The sequence below is a fragment of the Bos taurus genome, chromosome 11 (genome assembly GCF_002263795.3).
Source record: "Bos taurus isolate L1 Dominette 01449 registration number 42190680 breed Hereford chromosome 11, ARS-UCD2.0, whole genome shotgun sequence".
Classification (NCBI taxonomy): Eukaryota; Metazoa; Chordata; class Mammalia; order Artiodactyla; family Bovidae; genus Bos; species Bos taurus.
In genome coordinates this window covers 13,698,071-13,717,278 of record NC_037338.1, presented here as the reverse complement: position 1 = coordinate 13,717,278, position 19,208 = coordinate 13,698,071, and the positions used below count along the sequence as shown (strand labels likewise).

At 45.2% G+C, this 19,208-nt stretch overlaps 1 protein-coding gene across 2 annotated transcripts in view; it reads right to left on the bottom strand.

Annotated features, from left to right (window-relative positions):
- ADD2 (adducin 2) overlaps nt 1–19,208 on the bottom strand; it is a 125,718-nt gene that overhangs the window by 32,030 nt on the left and 74,480 nt on the right. For both annotated transcript variants that reach the window (XM_005212528.5, NM_001099009.1), the window contains 5 exon segments: nt 12,074–12,225; nt 11,560–11,640; nt 8,214–8,363; nt 6,915–7,058; nt 4,950–5,048 (listed from right to left, as the gene is read on the bottom strand). In XM_005212528.5, coding sequence (XP_005212585.1) covers nt 4,950–5,048; nt 6,915–7,058; nt 8,214–8,363; nt 11,560–11,640; nt 12,074–12,225 — 626 coding nt within the window.

Sequence of the window (19,208 nt, the reverse complement as noted above, 5' to 3'; positions counted from 1 at the left end):
TGGACCGCGGATATCCTCTGTGACCATTTATTTGCCTGGGCTTCTAAGACCCACTCGAGAAGGTGTCTAAGGTGGGGCACCTTCCGCTATTTGAGAGGGCGCCTGCGGCCTCCGTGGTCAGAGCTAACCTGGTGTCACGGGTTATATTGATTTTCCGCGTAAGCCAAGCTACTCAGCCTCTTTTCTCCACTGAATTTTCCTACTGAACTATCCTCATTCTATTACTCTTATATCTCTAATTAACATATAAATAGTCGCCTAGGCCGTCTCTCCTTCGAATACCCTGGATCAGCCGGGGCTGGACCCCGGCAAGACACGACTGAAGTGACTTAGCAATAGCAGCAGCAGCAGGAAATGTTAAATCTTGAGAATAAAACAGCACAGAGGACTGAAAAGTTACCTGGCACAGAGGCCAACTTCAAGCTGTGATTATTTCCAGGGAACAAGGGAATTTGAGAAAAAGAGACTTCAATTCTTGTCTATAATATTTTACTTCTCCAAGAAGAAAAGGCTGTTGATATTTGTTAAATCCAGTGAGTGGAGAGTGAGTATTGTATTATTCTCTGTATTTTTCTGTTTCTGAAATATCTCCCCTTAAAAAACAAGTCACTTGAAAGAAATAAGCTGGCTTCTAGGCCAACAAAATATGAGTGTGGCCTGTTGGGATGAATTAACAGGTCTAAAGGAAGAACATCCTCCATAATGGGCTTAGTCAGTCAAGGAACCCCAGAAAAAGGAGACAGATGAACAGCAGACAGGCACAGCCAGGCTCTGTATAGGGCTCAGAAAACTTTCACCAACAGACTTAGAGTGTTTGCTCCACTGTCAAGGCTCCAATGGGGAGGCAACCATACAGGTAACCAGAAGCCATGGACTTTGGGTTTTAGCACAAGAGGTATGTATATAAAACAGGCAGTTTTAGAATGATCCTAAAAACATTTATGAATCCAACTAATCTTATTTCTAATTCCACGCTCATCTGAAAGTACATTTTATTTACACCCCGTATCTGCCACCCAGATACAATTGGCTATGATGTGGCTTCTTGGGTAAGTCCAGACACAGAGAGAGAAATGGTGGATTCCAAGTATTGTAAGTATTGAAGCTGAAGTTTTGTACTGCACATCAAGACCCTTCCCCAGTAGCTCAGCTGGTAAAGAATCCGCCTGCAATGCAGGAGACTCCAGTTTGATTCCTGGGTCAGGAAGATCCCCTGGAGAAGGGACAGGATACCCACGCTAGTATTCTTGGGCTTCCCTGGTGGCTCAGATGGTAAAGAATCCGCCTGCAATGCAGGAGACCTGGGTTTGAGTCCTGGGTTGGGAAAAGCCCTGGAGGAGGGCATGGAAACTCTCTCCAGTATTCTTGTTTGGAGAATCCCCATGGATAGAGGAGCCTCAGAGGCTAGCGTCGCAGAGTCAGACACGACTGAGCAACTAAGCACAGCATCAAGACCCTAGTGTTCTGATTAATATTTATTACTCCCTGTAAACCTGCTTGTCATGGGGGAACAGCTCTGATTAGTTAAACTTCCAGTGTTCCAGTTTTTATGTCAGTTATTGTTTTATTGAAGATGAAAGAAATCGATGTAGCCTGATGAGAAACCCAGGCCGATGAAGCCCTGAGGATCCTGGACATGCTCCAGAGAGTATGAGTCACCAGTGTAACATACAGCCCCATGAGACTTCCTGGAGGTCAGCCAGGCAACCTTCTCAGTGACCCCCCAACACTCTGTGAAGAGGAAGAAGTAGGAACAAGCATTTTCCACACCCTCTTCATCCAAGGCATGTGTCCCATAGAAGCCTCCATTTTTAGCTTAAAAAGATGACTCCACACCCTGCAAATATATATAACTAGAGGCCATTTATTCCATACTCTTACAAAAAATAAGAGTCCTTATCTAATATTCCTAGAAGGTGTCAGCTCCATGCTTGAAGAGGCAGCCTAAAGTATTATTATCCAAATGTTAGAAGGGTTACAATGAGATGGTAGAGATTACATTGAGCTGAAATCTACCTTTTTATCATGTTCATTCACTGGTCCCAGCTCTGCCCTCTGCTGCCCTGTTCTCTAATTCTGAAGTCCCTCACACCCGGCACTGAGGCTGAGCATGTGGGAATACACTCTCGAAGATAGCAAATCCTAGCTGGTTGATCAATTACCACATTCATCCTGGACTCCTACCTGGTCAAGGCAGGCTTTAGCCCTAGGACCCTGAAACCTTGACCTGAAGTGCCAGCTCCCTGGGGAGAGGCCCCAGCCTGTCAGCTGACCTTTCCCGCCAGCCTTTACTGCCCTGAGAGGCAGTGCGATGTAGTATTTAAGACATAGAACTTGGGTACCAGGCTGCCTGAGTTTGGATCCTGGCTCCACCACCTACTTGCTGTGTAACTCTGAGCAGCTATTTACCCTCCCTGTAAAATGAAAATAGTATATTGACCTCATGAGATTTATTTAAGGTATTCCTAAAGCTCTTAGAACAGCACCTGGTACATAAAGAGTGGCATAGAAACACTTAGGAAAAACAAATTCTGAGGCTTTACCATGGAACGCTGAGAGGCAGTGCCCCGGGGACTGGTCATTTGTGGAGGAGGAGAGAACTGCCCACTTCCTTGCAAGAGCTGCCTCCTCCCATCTCCCTCTTCCCCTCTGCGTTTCCATGGCGATGGGTAGCACATGAAGAGTTGCCTGAGCTGCTTCTCATCTGCCTGTAAGCAGAGCAGGTAGCCACCTCTCTGAGCAGAGGATGACCCAGTTTCCTGGAACCCCAAATGGATGGAAAGCAAAGAGAATGCTGTCCCCAGGAGAGAGGAACAGGCTCTTAGCCTTGAACCACTGAAATGACCACAGACACATTTGCTTATTTGCCAAGATCACTGAGAAAGAAAATTAGTCCCATAATGCAAGCAGAACTCCAGTGCAGGTCATCCATCTGGAAACGTCCCTCTCAGGGGCTGCAGTCCCAACAGCTCTGCAGGCTGCTGGCACCTGTTCTCTTCTGAGCCTTACTCCACCCACACCCTTCATCGATCTCTCCTGTTTTTCTTCTACTCCTTCCAGTTCATTTCTCCCTCTAGAAGCCTTCCTGCTCCACTCACTGAAAAAAAGACACTGGAGCCTTTCTTGGGGTTATCTGCCCCCATTGCCTGATGTACTTTATAAAAGTCGCATCGAACCAGTCCCAACTGAAAAGAATGTGACAGCAGGCAGGGCCAAGAGGAGCAGCAGGGCTGTCCAGGAGAGTGGAGGGCTGCTCAGCCCTTCATCTAGCCGAAGGCCCAGCTAGATGGACTTCCTCCCTTTGGTTAAATAGCACAAGGGCCCTTTCTGGGGATCTAGAGCCTATGGCAGAGAAGGCACTGGCAACCCACTCTAGTACTCTTGCCTGGAAACTGCCATGGACGGAGGAGCCTGGTAGGCTGCAGTCCATGGGGTCGCTAGGAGTCGGACACGACTGAGTGACTTCACTTTCACTTTTCACTTTCATGCATTGGAGAAGGAAATGGCAACTCACTCCAGTGTTCTTGCCTGGAGAATCCCAGGGACGGGGGAGCCTGGTGGGCTGCCGTCTATGGGGTTGCACAGAGTTGGACACGACTGACGTGACTTAGCAGCAGCATAGCCTATGGAGGCATACTCTATCCATTCATTTTTAGGGCTGGGCTATCTTTGCAAGGAGATAAGGCTTTATCATTTTCTCATAGAAGCCTCCGTCTATGAGATCTTTGCAAGGAGATAAGGCTTTATCGTTTTCTCATAGAAGCCTCCTTCTGCATAAAAATGGGAAACTCTTCAGAGTTCAGATATGGAGAAGAGAAAATGGGCTTATCAGAAGCTCTGCCAGGTTCTAACATCATCCAGGGGTCAGAGTTCAGGGCCAGGATCATTGGATGAGGGGAGGGGTCACCTCTTCATCACTGTCCTCTCAACTTATCCTTTAAAAACCACTGAGAAAGGTCCCACTTGTACAGCCTTCACTAGTGATGCTTTTGGGATTACTCCCATTCTTCCTGCATAGCGACCAAGACAAGGGTGAGCAGTCTTCCTTGGGATACTGCTCTGCCAGGAGAGGGCAGACAGGGCCCCACAAGGGATGCAAAGCGCTGACTCACCCTGGAGCAGCTGGCCTCCCCTGTCAACCGAGTCCTGACAATACCATCAGCAACACCTCTCCTTGTCTGAAAGGCCATCCTCACAAGGTCTCTGTAGACCCAGTTCTACAGCTGAGGAAACAGGAAATGGAGGCTTGCAGGGGGCAAGTCCCTGACCCAAGGGCACAGATCCCAGGGCTGGGAAGGATGGAGCCCCGTCAGTTGTGCAAGACCCTCCTACTCACCCCTGACGGCTTGCTGCACTGAAGGAGCACATGGTTGGCTTATCCACCTTGTTATTTGATAAAACTGCAGGATGTGTGTTTTCCTATTGCTTGTCCACCCACCCTCTATCTCATCCTTTACCAGTTAGGAGGACCACACCACAGGCTCCCTGGACTTCACCCTGGGGCTTCCCTGGTGCCAGGCCTGCCATGCCAACACTCCACCTGGGCCATCTCTCCATTTCTCTTTCTGGACTTGACCACATTCAGAGTCATTGCAAGCTACCCTCTGCCAAGCAAAGAAAAGCAGACCTACCTGGGTGGTGTTTGTGAGGGGACACCCCAGGTAACACAGGAGCATGGGACAGTCCTCCCACTGTCCTACTGGTGAGCCCAGGCATCTTCCTGCCCTCAACACTGACCCCCAAGAGTTGGGTGCTGGTTGTTGGACAAGGGTGATAAAAAAATTTAAAGCTGCAAAACTAAGTGTGAAACTTTAGAAGGATAAGGCAGAGAAGCAGAGTGAGGCTCCACCTAAAGGTCTCCTTAAATCACAGCGCAGGGGGCCACCACCATTACCCCTGGGCCCTACCAGAGCCCCTCCTGGGCCCGCTGTCCAGGGGAACATGCTTACCTGTATCTCACACGCAGCCTGTAGGTGGAAGATCTTATAAAACGCCTCCTCCACGGTATCACCCAGAGCAACCACTCCATGGTTTCTTAGCACCAGGATCTGTACAGGAGCAAACAGCCAATTGACACTTTCAGCCTTCTAAACTTCAGTTAAGAGGGAGAGATTTTTCATTTTATTCAGATCAATTTCCATATCCCATCCCGGAACACCTGCCCCCTAGTTCCTCACTCACTCTCCCTATGCAAAAACCCAATGCAACCCCCATGAGTTTTAATATCCACCCACAAGAATGCTTAAGGCATATACCCAAAGAAATGGAAGATGCTTTTTAAAACTGAGACTGAATAGCTTGGTGGCTTGCTTTGGGCAAGGCTTGGGTTTTTAGGCCCTGAGAGCTTAGAAGTCTGAAAAATGAATGGTATGTCAAAGTGAATAAATGTATTTGCCATTAAATACAAGGGTCCGACTTGTCCCCTGTGACTGGGTTGACTTGTGAGTCAAATCCAAGGGAATGATCCGCGAGAGATGATCCTGCATACACAGGTGAGTTGGGTCACCTCTCTGCCCCTCAGGCTTCCTCCCCATGAACTCTGTGGGGCCTGGCAGCTCTAAGATCCTACAGTTCTGTGAAAGAGGCCATAGCAACCTTTTATTCTATCTTACTAGAGGAAATAAAAGCCTAAAGAAATTGAAAGTCTCCCAGCTAATCAGGGGCAGAGTTGGAACCCAGGCCGTCCCTGATGGTGCAGTGTTTTTGACTCAGCCGGGGGCAGGCAGATCTAAAAGGGGGAAAAACAGAAAACAATTTACACCAAGGTCCAGGTGCACCCTCCCTTCTTGATTGGTTTCATCCTTAAGGATGTTCTGAGTAAAACCCAGGTGACAACCACCTGGGCGCTGGGATGCAGACCCAAGCATCAGATCCATCCTTCCAGTACCTGGGCTGAGGCCCAGTGGCCTAGTCCTCATATCTGTTCTTGCTGAAAACAGCTGGAGTTTTTTTCCTCTTAAGAGCCACAGAGATGGGAAGAGACTATGACTCTCGCTCACAAAAGATTTTACAGATAGCGAACGCCCTTGTCTTTTTGTAGCACTTCAGGGTTGTGAACATCACCCCTCTCCTGGCTCTGCTCATGAGGTTTCAGAGGATGGCAGGAAAGGGTAGCATGGATTTCTGCTCCATGTTAGAGATGGGAAGACAGGGACTCTCAAATGGGAGATGACTTCAGCAGCAGCAAGGAAGGGGCAAAGCACCCATCAAGCCAGGCTTAGCTCTGAAACTTCCCCTTCTAAGCTCACCAGCCCTGATTATGTGCTGTTATAAAATAGGTCTTCAGACTTAAATCAAGCAATAATAATGAGATTCTGTTCTGTCAAGTTAGCAAATAAATAAATAAATAAATAAATAAGGGATAACACTCAAGTTTGAGGAGACTATAGAAAAATGGCATTCTTATACATACTAGCCTCATCCAGAGGAGAGGGCAGTTTGTTACTATGCAGAGTAATAAGTTAAACTATGCATCCTTTAGAAATCAAACACAAAGATGTAGCAGAAGGAATTTTCATCATGGAATTGTTTACATTAAAAGAAAATTCGAGGAGAAAAATCTTTTCAATGTCCAACCATAGAGGACTGTTCAGGTAAATGACGGCACAGCCATTCATACGGTGACATATAATTTAAAATAGTGATTAGAAAGTATTTTAATAACTTACAGAGGAGTTGACTGTATATTGCTAAGGGGAAAGAAGAGTTTTACAATCCTAGTTTTCTAAGTCTACGTGAATAGATACGGGAGTGTGCATCAAAATCGAAGGGTAGGGTGAAAGATTATTTCCTTTCTTTTGTTGCTCTTGTTTATCTGCAACTTATAAACATTTTCCAATGATATTTATCCCTTTTGTGATGTGGGTTTTTGACAACCCCTCCCAGAGCATTTTCCTAGAACAGCTGAGCCGAACCTTGCAGGTGGGTCCAAGGCACTTCTGCAGGTTGATCCGATCAGCTTCCTGCTCCATCTCACCATTGAAGTCATAATACGCCATGTCCCCCACCAGCAGGGCATCGTGGGACACAGGCAGGAGGCCCCACTTCATGGCTGACACCTTCAGTGAGATGAGAAATGGTTAGCTACCCCCACCCTCCCCACCCCCTGCCCCTCTGTCACAGTCGCCCTCTCCTCAGATGGCCCAGTCAAGCTCTGTCTGGGGACAGGCAGCAGTGAAGCAGGGTCCAGGGTCCAGGGGGTGGGTTGGTAGAGACCTTCAGCCTTGGCTGCAGAAACAGCCACGACTCTTCGCTGACAGGGAGGCCCATTGAGAAGCTCCCATTTTTCTAGCAATGGGACAATGCAAGTGCCAGGGGAGATGATTAAAATCCAGGCTGTAACCACCATGTGCCAACTCTTGGCCTTTATTAAAAGCAAGGAACACGGAGAGATTGGGAGAGCCTCTCACCTTCCTTCAGTCGTCTTGCCCCTCACGCCAGCCCCAGCTCTGCAGAAATGCATACTTGGCACAAATACATCACGTAGCCTTAGTCTAACTTTTGGAAGGTCTGAGTGCTTGTAAACCAGTGTGATGTTGCAGAGAAAAATCAGAAGTCAGTGGCAGGTCTGCTCTGCCCCTGTAGGTGTGTGGCCAGGGGATTGGTAGTTGGGGACTGGGTGTCTGCTGTCTTTCCAGGTGCACTGCAGCACCTCAGGTAGACACAGAGAAGTGTCCAGAGACCTCAGGGGACAGCCTGCTCCTTGAAGGTCTTCCCTCTGTTCTCTCCCAGTTCTCTTTGCTCCTGCCCCAGCTCCCAGCCCCCACCCCCACATTGTGAAAAGTGGACACAGTACGGGTTCCCACCATCTGATCTCATAGCAAGATCTGTCCATGCCAGAGCCTGGGCTAGGGGGCAGGTGCCCGGCTGACCTAAGCAGAGGCTCAGAAGGTGGCATCACCCGGACAAGTGGGGCCGGTTTGCGTATGCAGCAGTTGGGGGACAGAGGGGGGGCCGACAGTACACACCTTCACCTTATCTCCCCTCACTGAGACTTCCACAGTCAGAAAAATGAAAGGAGGAGATTCCCACATCGGGTGTCCCTTCTCACCTTGGCCTGAGTTCCAGGGAATCTTTCCAGAACTGCATTAAATGGTGAGTTTTCTCCTAGCTTGGGGGGCTTATGTCTCCCCGTGGGGAGACTCTCAAAGAGAAAGGTGCCATGGGTCTGCTGCCATGGGGGCTGAAATGCTGGCTGCAGAGCTGACACTCACCGCTGCCGTGGCCGGAGTGTGCAGGTGGATGATGCAACGCACGTCGGGTCTGGCAGCGTAGATGGCCGAGTGCAGGCAGAAGCCCGTGGTGTCCACGGGGAAGCAGCTACTGCCCTTCTCCACCACCTCTCCCAGGATGTTCACCTTGATCTGGGCCAGGGTGGGGGTGAGGAGGAAGACAGACTTCTGACCACCGGAAGGCAGAGGCCCCTCACTCCCCTCCCTGCAGGTGGGCCAGGCATATGCCCACCCACCAGCATTCACTCTCCACCACACCACGGGCAATGGATGTGCTTGGTGGCGGGGTGGGGGAAGAGTTCCTGCCCACAGGGTGAGCACACAGGCTGCTGGGAAACAAAGGCAATTTTAATTCAGCACAAAAAATGTGAGAGTTTCGCAAACTTCACTGTGCATGAGGATCACCTGGAGATCCTATCAAAATGCAGATTCGAATTTGGTAGCCAGAACTCAGCCTGGGAGTCTGCATTTCCAAAAAGAAGCCAATGATACCCCTGCTGCTGGTCCATGGACCACAGTTTGAGTATCAAGGTATAAGGAGAGAGTCATTCACAGAATTCTCTAGGAGCAGATAGGATGTCTTTAATCCCAGTGGAAATAGGAGAGCAGAGAAGCCTTCCCAGAGGAAGCAGCATCTAAACTGAGCCTTTTTCTTTTTTTCCAGCTTATTATTTTGAAAAAATTTAATCACACGCAAAGGTAAAGAGGATAGTATAATGAACATCCATTTACCAGTCACCCAAAAGCTAGGGCTTAACAGACAAATGAGAGAGCAGTCCCTGGTCTTATAATCTGCTTTTGACTCCAAGGGGTTGTGGGTGTTACAGTGAACACACACGCATGCCCATGCATGTGTGTACACACACACACACACACACACACACAGCTTCTGGTGGCTGTTGCTGGCCTGGCACACAGCTAAGCCATAGTACTTCCTGCTTAACATAAACAACCTCACAGAAGATCATCATCAGAGAAGACCACTTTTGACTGTGACACAGAAAACAAAAGCCACTCCTTAATCATGTCTAAGCAAAGGCAAAAACAAGTTTGTACAAATGCAAAAATGACCAACACAAGGATCATAAGAGACTACTACAAGCAACTATTAATATATGCCAATAAAATGGACAACCTGGGAGAAATGGACAAATTCATTGAGATGAACACCCTTCTAAGACTGTACCAGGAAGAAACAGGAATATGAACAGGTCAATCACAAGTACTGAAACTGAAACTATGATTAAAGACTTCCAACAAACTAAAGTCCAAGAACAGGTAGCTTCAGGTGTGAATTGTATCAAACATTTAGAGAAGAGTTAATACCTATCTTTCTGAAACTCTTCCAAAATAACCGCAGAGGAACAAACACTGCCAGATTCATTCTATGAGGCCACCATCATCATGATACCAAAACCAGAAAAATATCTCACAAAAAAAGAAAATCACAGATTAATATCACAAATGAATATGAATATAGATGGAAGAATCCTCAACAAAATACTAGCAAACTGAGTCCAACAACACATTAAAAGGACTATACAGACAGAGGATGAGATGGTTGGAGGTATCACCAGTGAAATGGACATGAATTTGGGCAAACTCTGGGAGATAGTGAGGGACAGGCAAGTCTGGTGTGCTGTAGTCCAGGGGGTTGCAAAGAGTTGGATATGACTTGGTGACTGAACAACAACACACCATGATCAAGTGGGATTTATCCCAGGAATACAAGGATGGTTCAATATATGCAAATTAATCAGTATGATACAACACATTAACAAAGTGAAGAATAAAAACCATATGATCATCTCAATAGATGACCAACATTTCCTCCCAGTTGACAGGAGACATTCATCCTAACCGCACCAATAGCAGCTTTGGCCTCATCCTGTGCCCCCCCCACCCCAGGACTGCCCCTGGGCAGACACTGCGCCTTACAACACCTCCTTGTGTGTGTTAGTGACTCAGTCACGTCTGACTCTTTGTGACCCCATAAACTAGCCCACCAGGCTTCTCTGTCCATGGGATTCTCCAGGCAAGAATACTGGAATGGATTAACAGTCCCTTCTCCACAGGATCTTCCCAACCCAGGGATTGAACCATAGGTTCCTGCATTGCAGGCAGACTCTTTACCACTTGAGCTATAAGGAAGTCCCCATCACCTCCTTCTTAGGTTCCAAATCACTCAACACAACCCTAATCCTGAAACAGGCCCTTCCAGACACCCTTAGGCTGAAAACACCTCCTGCTCCATGAGCAGTCTCCCAGAAGCTGGTAGGTAGTTAATTTAGCCTAACTTATTGACTAGAAGTGTTTGCTGGACATTAGCAGGCTAGATTTTTCCTTTCTAAAAATCATGTCAGCTTTGGCTCTTAAAACTACAGCGCAGGGACAGGCCCCTGAATGCAGCACACAGGGCAGTTCCACAACACACCCACCACACGCAGCCCAGAGGCCCAGGCGGACAAGTGGTACCAGAGCAAGGAACACGCTACTGACAACACCAGTTCCAGCAGAAGCATACGATGGTCAACAACCCTCTCTTACAAAATTCTACTTTAAGTGAATTTTACAGGATGAACATGACTTTCAAGTGGCCTGACCCGTGAAAGTGGCAGCCACCCTGCCATCTCAGGAACTTAAACCTGCAAGGCTCGGATGCAGACCCTGGTTTCCATTCAGCCCAGCTCCCCAACCTCCTCGGCTGGGGGGCCCACTCAGACTTCCCTCTCTGGGATGAGCTCTCTCTGCTCTCAGGTGTTCCTTATCTCAGCCTTGGATATGTGACCTGTGGTCACGCAAGAATCTCTACAGCGTAATAGGACAGTTACTGTCCCATGCAGTGCCTTTGTCCAGTGAGAAAACAGTCCCCCCTCTTGAGGACAGCTGCAGGGCCATAGGGTGTGTAGGTACTGCCATTGCGCAAATTTGAAAACTCAGCCCTGAAAGGGGACCCAGAAACTCTCTCTCCTAGCACTAGAAGAGCCTTGCATTGCGTTGGGACAAAGCACTGGCTGTTGTTCTAATGTACACCTGAGCCAGGAAGGCTTCCTGACTCCCAGCCTTTGAAGTCCAATCCTGGGCACAGAGGTCTCTAGGCTCATCTTTCCTTCCCTCTCCCTCCTAATGAGTTTGCTGCCTTCACCTCCCATTTGGTCTCTTGGTCACATCATGCTCTGTGCAGAGTTTGTTTTGGTGTCCACATGACTTCTCTCTCCCACCAGATTGCAAACTGCATGAAGGACAAGATGGCAGTGGCTAGCGTGGAGCAAAGATGGTGCTGTCATTTCAACAAGAAATCAGTAGTGAGATGTCACACTGTACTTACCAGGCTGGATGCTGTGACTTCGCTGCAAGAGACTCCCTTAGGGCTGATCAGGAAGTGGTCCTGCTCCTTGCTGACTCTCAGCTGGAGGAAAGACATGTGTTCCCCGTGGTGAGGAGGGAGAGGGGCCATTTCCAATGATACTGTGCTTGAATCACCTTTACCCCTGAATCCACTGCATACAAATCTCCCCCCACCCCAAGACGCTTACTTCCTCCTGACCCATGAGAGATAAAGAAGACTCAGCCTTTATTTGGAGCCAGGGAAATGGAGCTATAAGAGGAATCTCCCAATGGTCAAGGGTGGCCCTAGAAATAGGCTCCAGGAATTCCTGGCTTCTCATCCAGAGAAGTGCCCGCTAGGCAGGTTGTCTATTTCAGGTAGCCACAGTGGCTAGAAACCTTGGAAGAGCTCATGGCCAGCAGTGTCACAGGCACACCAAGGCTCAGGAAGTCTCCCTCTGGGTTTGGTGGGGGCCACAGGCAGAGCCCCACCCAGCCCCGGACGCTGTCCTCACCGTCACGTAGGTGTCGCTCAGCTGGGCCCAGCCATACAGGTCCAGGAGGCGGTAGACACTGCTGATCTTGCACCGCATGAGCCTCTCCCCCTTCGCCAGATTCAGGGAGTCGGCTGTGTGGAGGTCATTGATGGGCGTCATCATGGAGAAGTCTGAAGGGACAGAGGGCAGCTTTCAGGTCAGGAGCTCGCGTCTGCACTCTCCTGCCTTGCCCCCACCCTCTCCAAATTCTCCTGGGCGCTAGCTACATCCATACACGAGACTCCTGTGGGCAGGGAATTCAACATCCTTTGACCCTGACTCCAGAAGAGAAAACCCTCCACAGAATGGATAGTTGTGCCCAATTAAGTTCTCTGGCTCCTTTAGGGAAGAAAGGCATTGCTTTGGATCAAAACCCATGGCCAGATTCAAGGCCACAAATGAAAGGATCTCAGCTCAAGCTGACTATAAACCCTAGAGATGGACATTGAATAAAAGCAAAAATAAATTTCTGAGTGGAAATATGGGTACGTTTTATCAGTTACTTTTAATGAAGAAGTTACTAAGCATTATCCTACTGTTTTAACTAACTTTTTCTCTGATTTGGAAAAGGGCAAACAGAAAGCCAAGTCAACCAGGAGGTAAATTCCTCAACTTTTTCTGACAAGTCATAAACCTCCAGAAGTCAGTGTGGCTGTGGTGGGCTGAAGGGCCGGAGGCTGAGGGTAGACCACTTCTGACCCCCTCTGGACATGCAGTTGCTTGGTTATTTATGGCTCTTTCTGGGAATTTGGTAATATAGAAATGAACCTAGAGAGTTTGATAGTCTTCTACTCAGGGCACCCAAAAGGTCTAGTCAGGCCCATGAACCATGCTGACCACTGCCTGCATGCCTCAGGAAGCCAGAAGAGGGCATCTGAGCCCCAGCCCTCCAATTAATCAGTGTCTAGGAAACAATAAAAGAATCAATAGGAAAGGGTTCTGGCTTAAAATGATGTCTGGGTGGGAGCCTCCTGATGCTGCCTTCCTCAGCTTCCCACTACAAACTTTAATGGATGAAAATGCTCTTCGGAAGTTTCCACCATCACTGCAAACCTCACTGCCACACCACATGATGTATGTACTGTATCAGGTTTGCCGTTAGCTGAAATGATAAGGTCTGTGAATATGAAGGTGGACTGGGAGCATAAAGCAAGCAGAGCAAGCCTCAAACACTCCATGTCAGGAAGATGCCCCCAAAGGGCTTGTGCCCACCAGCGGTGGTATGCCTCTAGGGCATGGGTCCAGTACAGGAAGTTGACAGGGATACATGTGGTCCAAAGACCTGGCTGAACTGGCAAGAAAAACAGCAACAAAATCTCAAAATTAAGGATTTCTATTTCAAGCTGACTAGTGGAGGATCCTTGCCTCCTTTCTAGTTCCCCAGACAAGTATTTGCCCCTGGCAGCAAGAAGGGAGGCACATCAGAAGCATAAGGCCCCCAAGCAAAGCTGGAGATGGGGGAGGCTGTTGTTGGGAGAGGTCTTTGAACCCTTCTTTTAGAAATGACTGTGGAGCCCCCAGAGACGATCAGGAGGCCAGAAGAGGTCTGAAAACACCAGCTATCATGTCCTCTGTGTCCTGTATCCCCTAAGAGTCCCCCTCCCCAACCCTGTAGAGCTTCCCATGAGGACTGTCCACCTACAGGCCCAGAAGAGACCACAGGGCTCCACAGGAGTCCCTGGTCCTCTGTCCTCAGGGTCTTCTTGGAAAGGATGCTTATTCTGATCAGCCTCACCAAGTGAAGATCTAACTGGGCCATTATTTCAAAGTACCTAAGAAAACACAGATGAAAATCCACCAAACTCCCAGAAAGCTACCTACATACTCTACAGGAGAAAAAAAAAAACTCAAGGAAACAAACAAAATCCTAAGGTGAATGGAGCTGGACAAAGAACAACCTCTCTGGGCTTGGACTCACGACACCTGGAATTTTCCTTCTCCACATTCGCTGACTCAGTTACCCTGGCATGCACCAACCAGATTTCCAGACATCCAACTGTTTTCCTGGCAGATGCTGATCAGTAAAGCAATGGAAAGCCCTATTTCTCTTTAAAGAGGAAGAGTGTAAGATCAGTGACATAAAAATGATGAGTAAGAATTTGATAGACATGGGACAAAGAGCAGAAGCCCTGGCATCTAAGCATATAAGTAGATCACTCAACTAGAGCCAGACATCCTGGAATGTGAAGTCAAGTGCGCCTTAGAAAGCATCACTACGAACAAAGCTAATGGAGGTGATGGAACTCCAGTTGAGCTATTTCAAATCCTGAAAGATGATGCTGGGAAAGTGCTGCACTCAATATGCCAGCAAATTGGGAAAACTCAGCAGTGGCCATAGGACTGGAAAAGGTCAGTTTTCATTCCAATCCCAAAGAAAGGCAATGCCAAAGAATGCTCAAACTACCACACAATTGCACTCATCTCACATGCTAGTAAAGTAATGCTCAAAATTCTCCAAGCCAGGCTTTAACAATACGTGAACCGTGAACTTCCTGATGTTCAAGCTGGTTTTAGAAAAGGCAGAGGAACCAGAGATCAAATTGCCAACATCCGCTGGATCATTGAAAAAGCAAGAGAGATCCAGAAAAACATCTATTTATGCTGTATTGACTATGCCAAAGCCTTTGACTGTGTGGATCACAATAAACTGTGGAAAATTCTGAAAGAGATGAGAATACCAGACCACCTGACCTGCCTCTTGAGAAACCTGTATGCAGGTCAGGAAGCAACAGTTAGAACTGGACATGGAACAACAGACTGGTTCCAAATAGGAAAAGGAGTATGTCAAGGCTGTATATTGTCACCCTGCTTATTTAACTTATATGCAGAGTACATCATGAGAAATGCTGGGCTGGAAGAAGCACAAGCTGGAATCAAGATTGCCAGGAGAAATATCAATAACCTCAGATATGCAGATGACACCACCCTTATGGCAGAAAGTGAAGAGGAACTAAAAAGCCTCTTGATGAAAGTGAAAGAGGAGAGTGAAAATGTTGGTTTAAAGCTCAACATTCAGAAAACGAAGATCATGGCATCTGGTCTCATTACTTCATGGGAAATAGATGGGGAAACAGTAGAAACAGTGTCAGACTTTATTTTTCTGGGCTCCAAAATCACTGCAGATCGTGATTGCAGCCATGAAATTAAAAGAAGCTTACTCCTTGGAAGGAAGGTTATGACCAACCTAGATAGCATATTCAAAAGCAGAGACATTACTTTGCCAACAAAGGTCCGTCTAGTCAAAGCTATGGTTTTCTCAGTAGTCATGTATGGATGTGAGAGTTGGACTGTGAAGAAAGCTGAGCACCGAAGAATTGATCTTTTGAACTGTGGTGTTGGAGAAGACTCTTGAGAGTCCCTTGGACTGCAAGGAGATCCAACCAGTCCATTCTAAAGGAGATCTGTCCTGGATGTTCTTTGGAAGAACTGATGCTAAAGCTGAAACTCCAATACTTTGGCCACCTCATGCGAAGAGTTGACTCATTGGAAAAGACCCTGATGCTGGGAGGGAGTTGGGGCAGGAGGAGAAGGGGACGACAGAGGATGAGATGGCTGGATGGCTTCACCAACTCGTTGGACATGAGTTTGAATGAACTCCGGGAGTTGGTGATGGACAGGGAGGCCTGGCGTGCTGCAATTCATGGGGTCGCAAAGAGTCGGACACAACTGAGTGACTGAACTGAACTGGGCTGAACTGACATAATAGAAGAAAAAATTTTGAGTTCAAAAAAAGATGTGTGTGTGTGTGTGTGTGTGTGTATAAACTATAAGGACTTACTGCATTCCATTAAAAGAAAATAACCCACAATTAAATGCTTTCTGACAACATTTCTGAAATGTGAGGGTAAGGGGGAAATTCCACAAGCATTTGAAAAAAAAAAAAAGGTTACCAACAAGGATCCAATAATAGACTGTTTTAGATTTCTCTGTTATAGCAACAGATGCCAAAAGACAATACTATAGGAGATTTACAAAAACAAACACTAAAATAAAGTGACACAAAGCAGGTAAAAATAGACCATCAAAAGTAGCCCAGCCAACTATAAACAAAAAATAAACTGAGGTCATAATATGATCAAAGTAGAAGCCAAGGAAAATAATGCTCTTTTGGACAAAAACAGCCATTTTGTAGGTCATTTTATATGGAGTAAAAGCATAATCCATAATAGCTATAAAATCCATATAGCTATAAAAACATTTATGCATTGAAAAGCATTTTATCAAGGTATACAAAGCAAAAGCTGTCATAAATACAGAGAAATGAACAGAAATCAAATACAGTGGGAGACAACACAACATTAATATTTTATAAAATAAAAAATGGTAAATGAAGACATAAATGAAATACTATGCCCCAGGGATAGAGTCTATATCCATGTATCATTTAAATATGATATTATTAGGCCACAAAAAAAATCTTATAAATCCCCAACACAGACAATAAGTAGGCTACATTTTCTAAACATAATGCAATAAAACTAGACATTATCAATAAACCTTTAAAGAATACAAATTCTACCACTAACAAATGAGAAAGCACACTCCCAGAGGGTGCTTATTTTATTTTAGAATAAAAATAAAGCCAAAACAGCAACTGCAAGCTACCTAGAAATTAACAAGAAAATTCTACATGTCAAAATTTATGAGACAGGATCAAATTTATACTCAGAGAAAAAACTTCATAGCCTTACATATCTTTATTATTGTATTAAATATGAAAATAAATCAAATCCATTTTATTCTATTGTAGAAAAATATAAAGACTAAAATAAACCAAAGAAAAGTTATGGAAAAGAATTGATGAGTATAAAAACAAAATCAATGAATCAGAATACAAGGAAATTAGGAGAACCAATATGTAAATCCAAGAACTGGCTTATGTGAGAAGATCTATGAATAAACTAGTCTCTGGATTTGCCAGTAAGGAGGAAGCAGGAATACATAGCACCAGGAATGAGAATGGGATGTCATATCCACAGCAGAAAGTTTAAATGATAAAAATAATATTGTAAATCACACTAGCAATTTTTAAAGCCATGTGAAATGAATTATTTTATATAAATATGACCAAAATTTACTCAAGAAGCAGCAAAACAAAGTTTTAAAGAACTTTAGATGAAACAGAAAAAAAGATGTTATCCAAATATTTCAGATCTGGATAGCTTCACAAGTGAATAATAAGTCTTCAAAGAGCAGAGACTTCCTACCTAATTTTTTTTGCTCCATTAGGGCAAAGAAGTAGAGAAGGAAATGGCAACCCACTCCAGTATTCTTTCCTGGAGAATCCCATGGACAGGGGAGCCTGGCGGGCTACAGTCCATGGGATCACAAAGAGTCAGACATGACTGAGTGATTGAGCAGCAGCAGGGCAAAGAAGAGGGTGGGGATCACCCTGATTCATCTTAGGAAATTATAGCCTTAATACCAGTACTAAACAAAGGCTGCCCCAAAAGTTAACTGCTTTTCATCATGCGTAACTATGGATGTAAAAATTAATAAAATTCCAGCAAATCAAATCTAGAAGAGTATTTTTTAAAGACTGCATCAAAATCACAAATTATTTATTTCAGGAATGAAAAGAGTTCAATATTCAGAAGTCTGTTAATATAATTCACCTACATCAAGGAAAGAAACATCAATACATACCAAAAATGCATTTTATAAAATTCAATATCCATTTCTGAGAAAAACCCATATTGAACTAGAATACAAAGATATTTCCTCAACATGATAAAGAATAATTATCTCAAACTCTTGTGGTAAAAGAATTACCATTAAAGTCAGAAACAAGGCAAAGATGATTACTCTCTGATCTATTATTAAACATTGTTCTGAGAGTTCTAATGGATGCAATGAGAAAACTGGAAAAATAAACCAAAGGGTAAAATGTTGAAGAATGCAAAATGACTATGTGATTTCTTTCTATATACAAAACCCAAAAGAATTCATTGAGAAGATATAGAATTTAAGAGCTCAATAAGGGGTTAGTATATATATATATATATATATAAAACTCCAATGATATATAATATATATATATAATTCCAATGATATATATATAAATGTATATAATGTATATAAACATAATATACATAAATACACACACATTTATATATATAATTCCAGTGAGTTCCCTAGGTGACAGCTATAACCAGGAAAAGATCTGAATGGAGAATCACTGAAAATGACAAATTACATAAAATTTCCAGAATAAACTTAACAAGAAATTATTAAGTGTCAATGTATGTCAAAAACCACCACAATATTATAATTATCCTCCTATTAAAATAAATAAATTTTTTAAAAAAGAAATTAGCAAGCACTACATAAAATCAGGAAAGGACTATGTCAAGGCTGTATATTGTCACCCTGCTTATTTACCTCATATGCAGAGTACATCATGAGAAATTCTGGACTGGATGAAGCACAAGCTGGAATCAAGATTGCCCGGAGAAATGTCAATAACCTCAGATATGCAGATGACACCACCCTTATGGCAGAAAGTAAAGAAGAACTAAAGAACCTCTTGATGAAAGTGCAAGTGGAGAGTGAAAAAGTTGGCTTAAAGCTCAACATTCAGAAAACTAAGATCATGGCATCCAGTCTCATCACTTCATGGGCAAATAGATGGGGAAACAATGGAAACAGTGAGAGACTATTTTTGGGGGGCTCCAAAATCACTGCAGATGGTGACTGCAGCCATGAAATTAAAAGATGCTTGCTCCTTGGAAGAAAACCTATGACCAACCTAGACAGCATATTCAAAAGCAGAGACATTACTTTGCCAACAAAGGTCCGTCTAGTCAAAGCTATGATTTTTCCAGTGGTCATGTATGGATGTGAAAGTTGGACTATAAAGAAAGCTGAGCGCCGAAGAATTGATGCTTTTGAACTGTGGTGTTGGAGGAGACTCTTGAGAGTCCCTTGGACTGCAAGGAGATCCAACCAGTCCATCCTAAAGGCAATCAGTCCTGAATATTCACTGGAAGGACTAATGCTGAAGCTGAAGCTCCACTCTTTTGGCCACCTGATGCGAAGAACTGACTCATTTGAAAAGATCCTGATGCTAGGAAAGATTAAAAGCGGGAGGAGAAGGAGACAACAGAGCATGAGA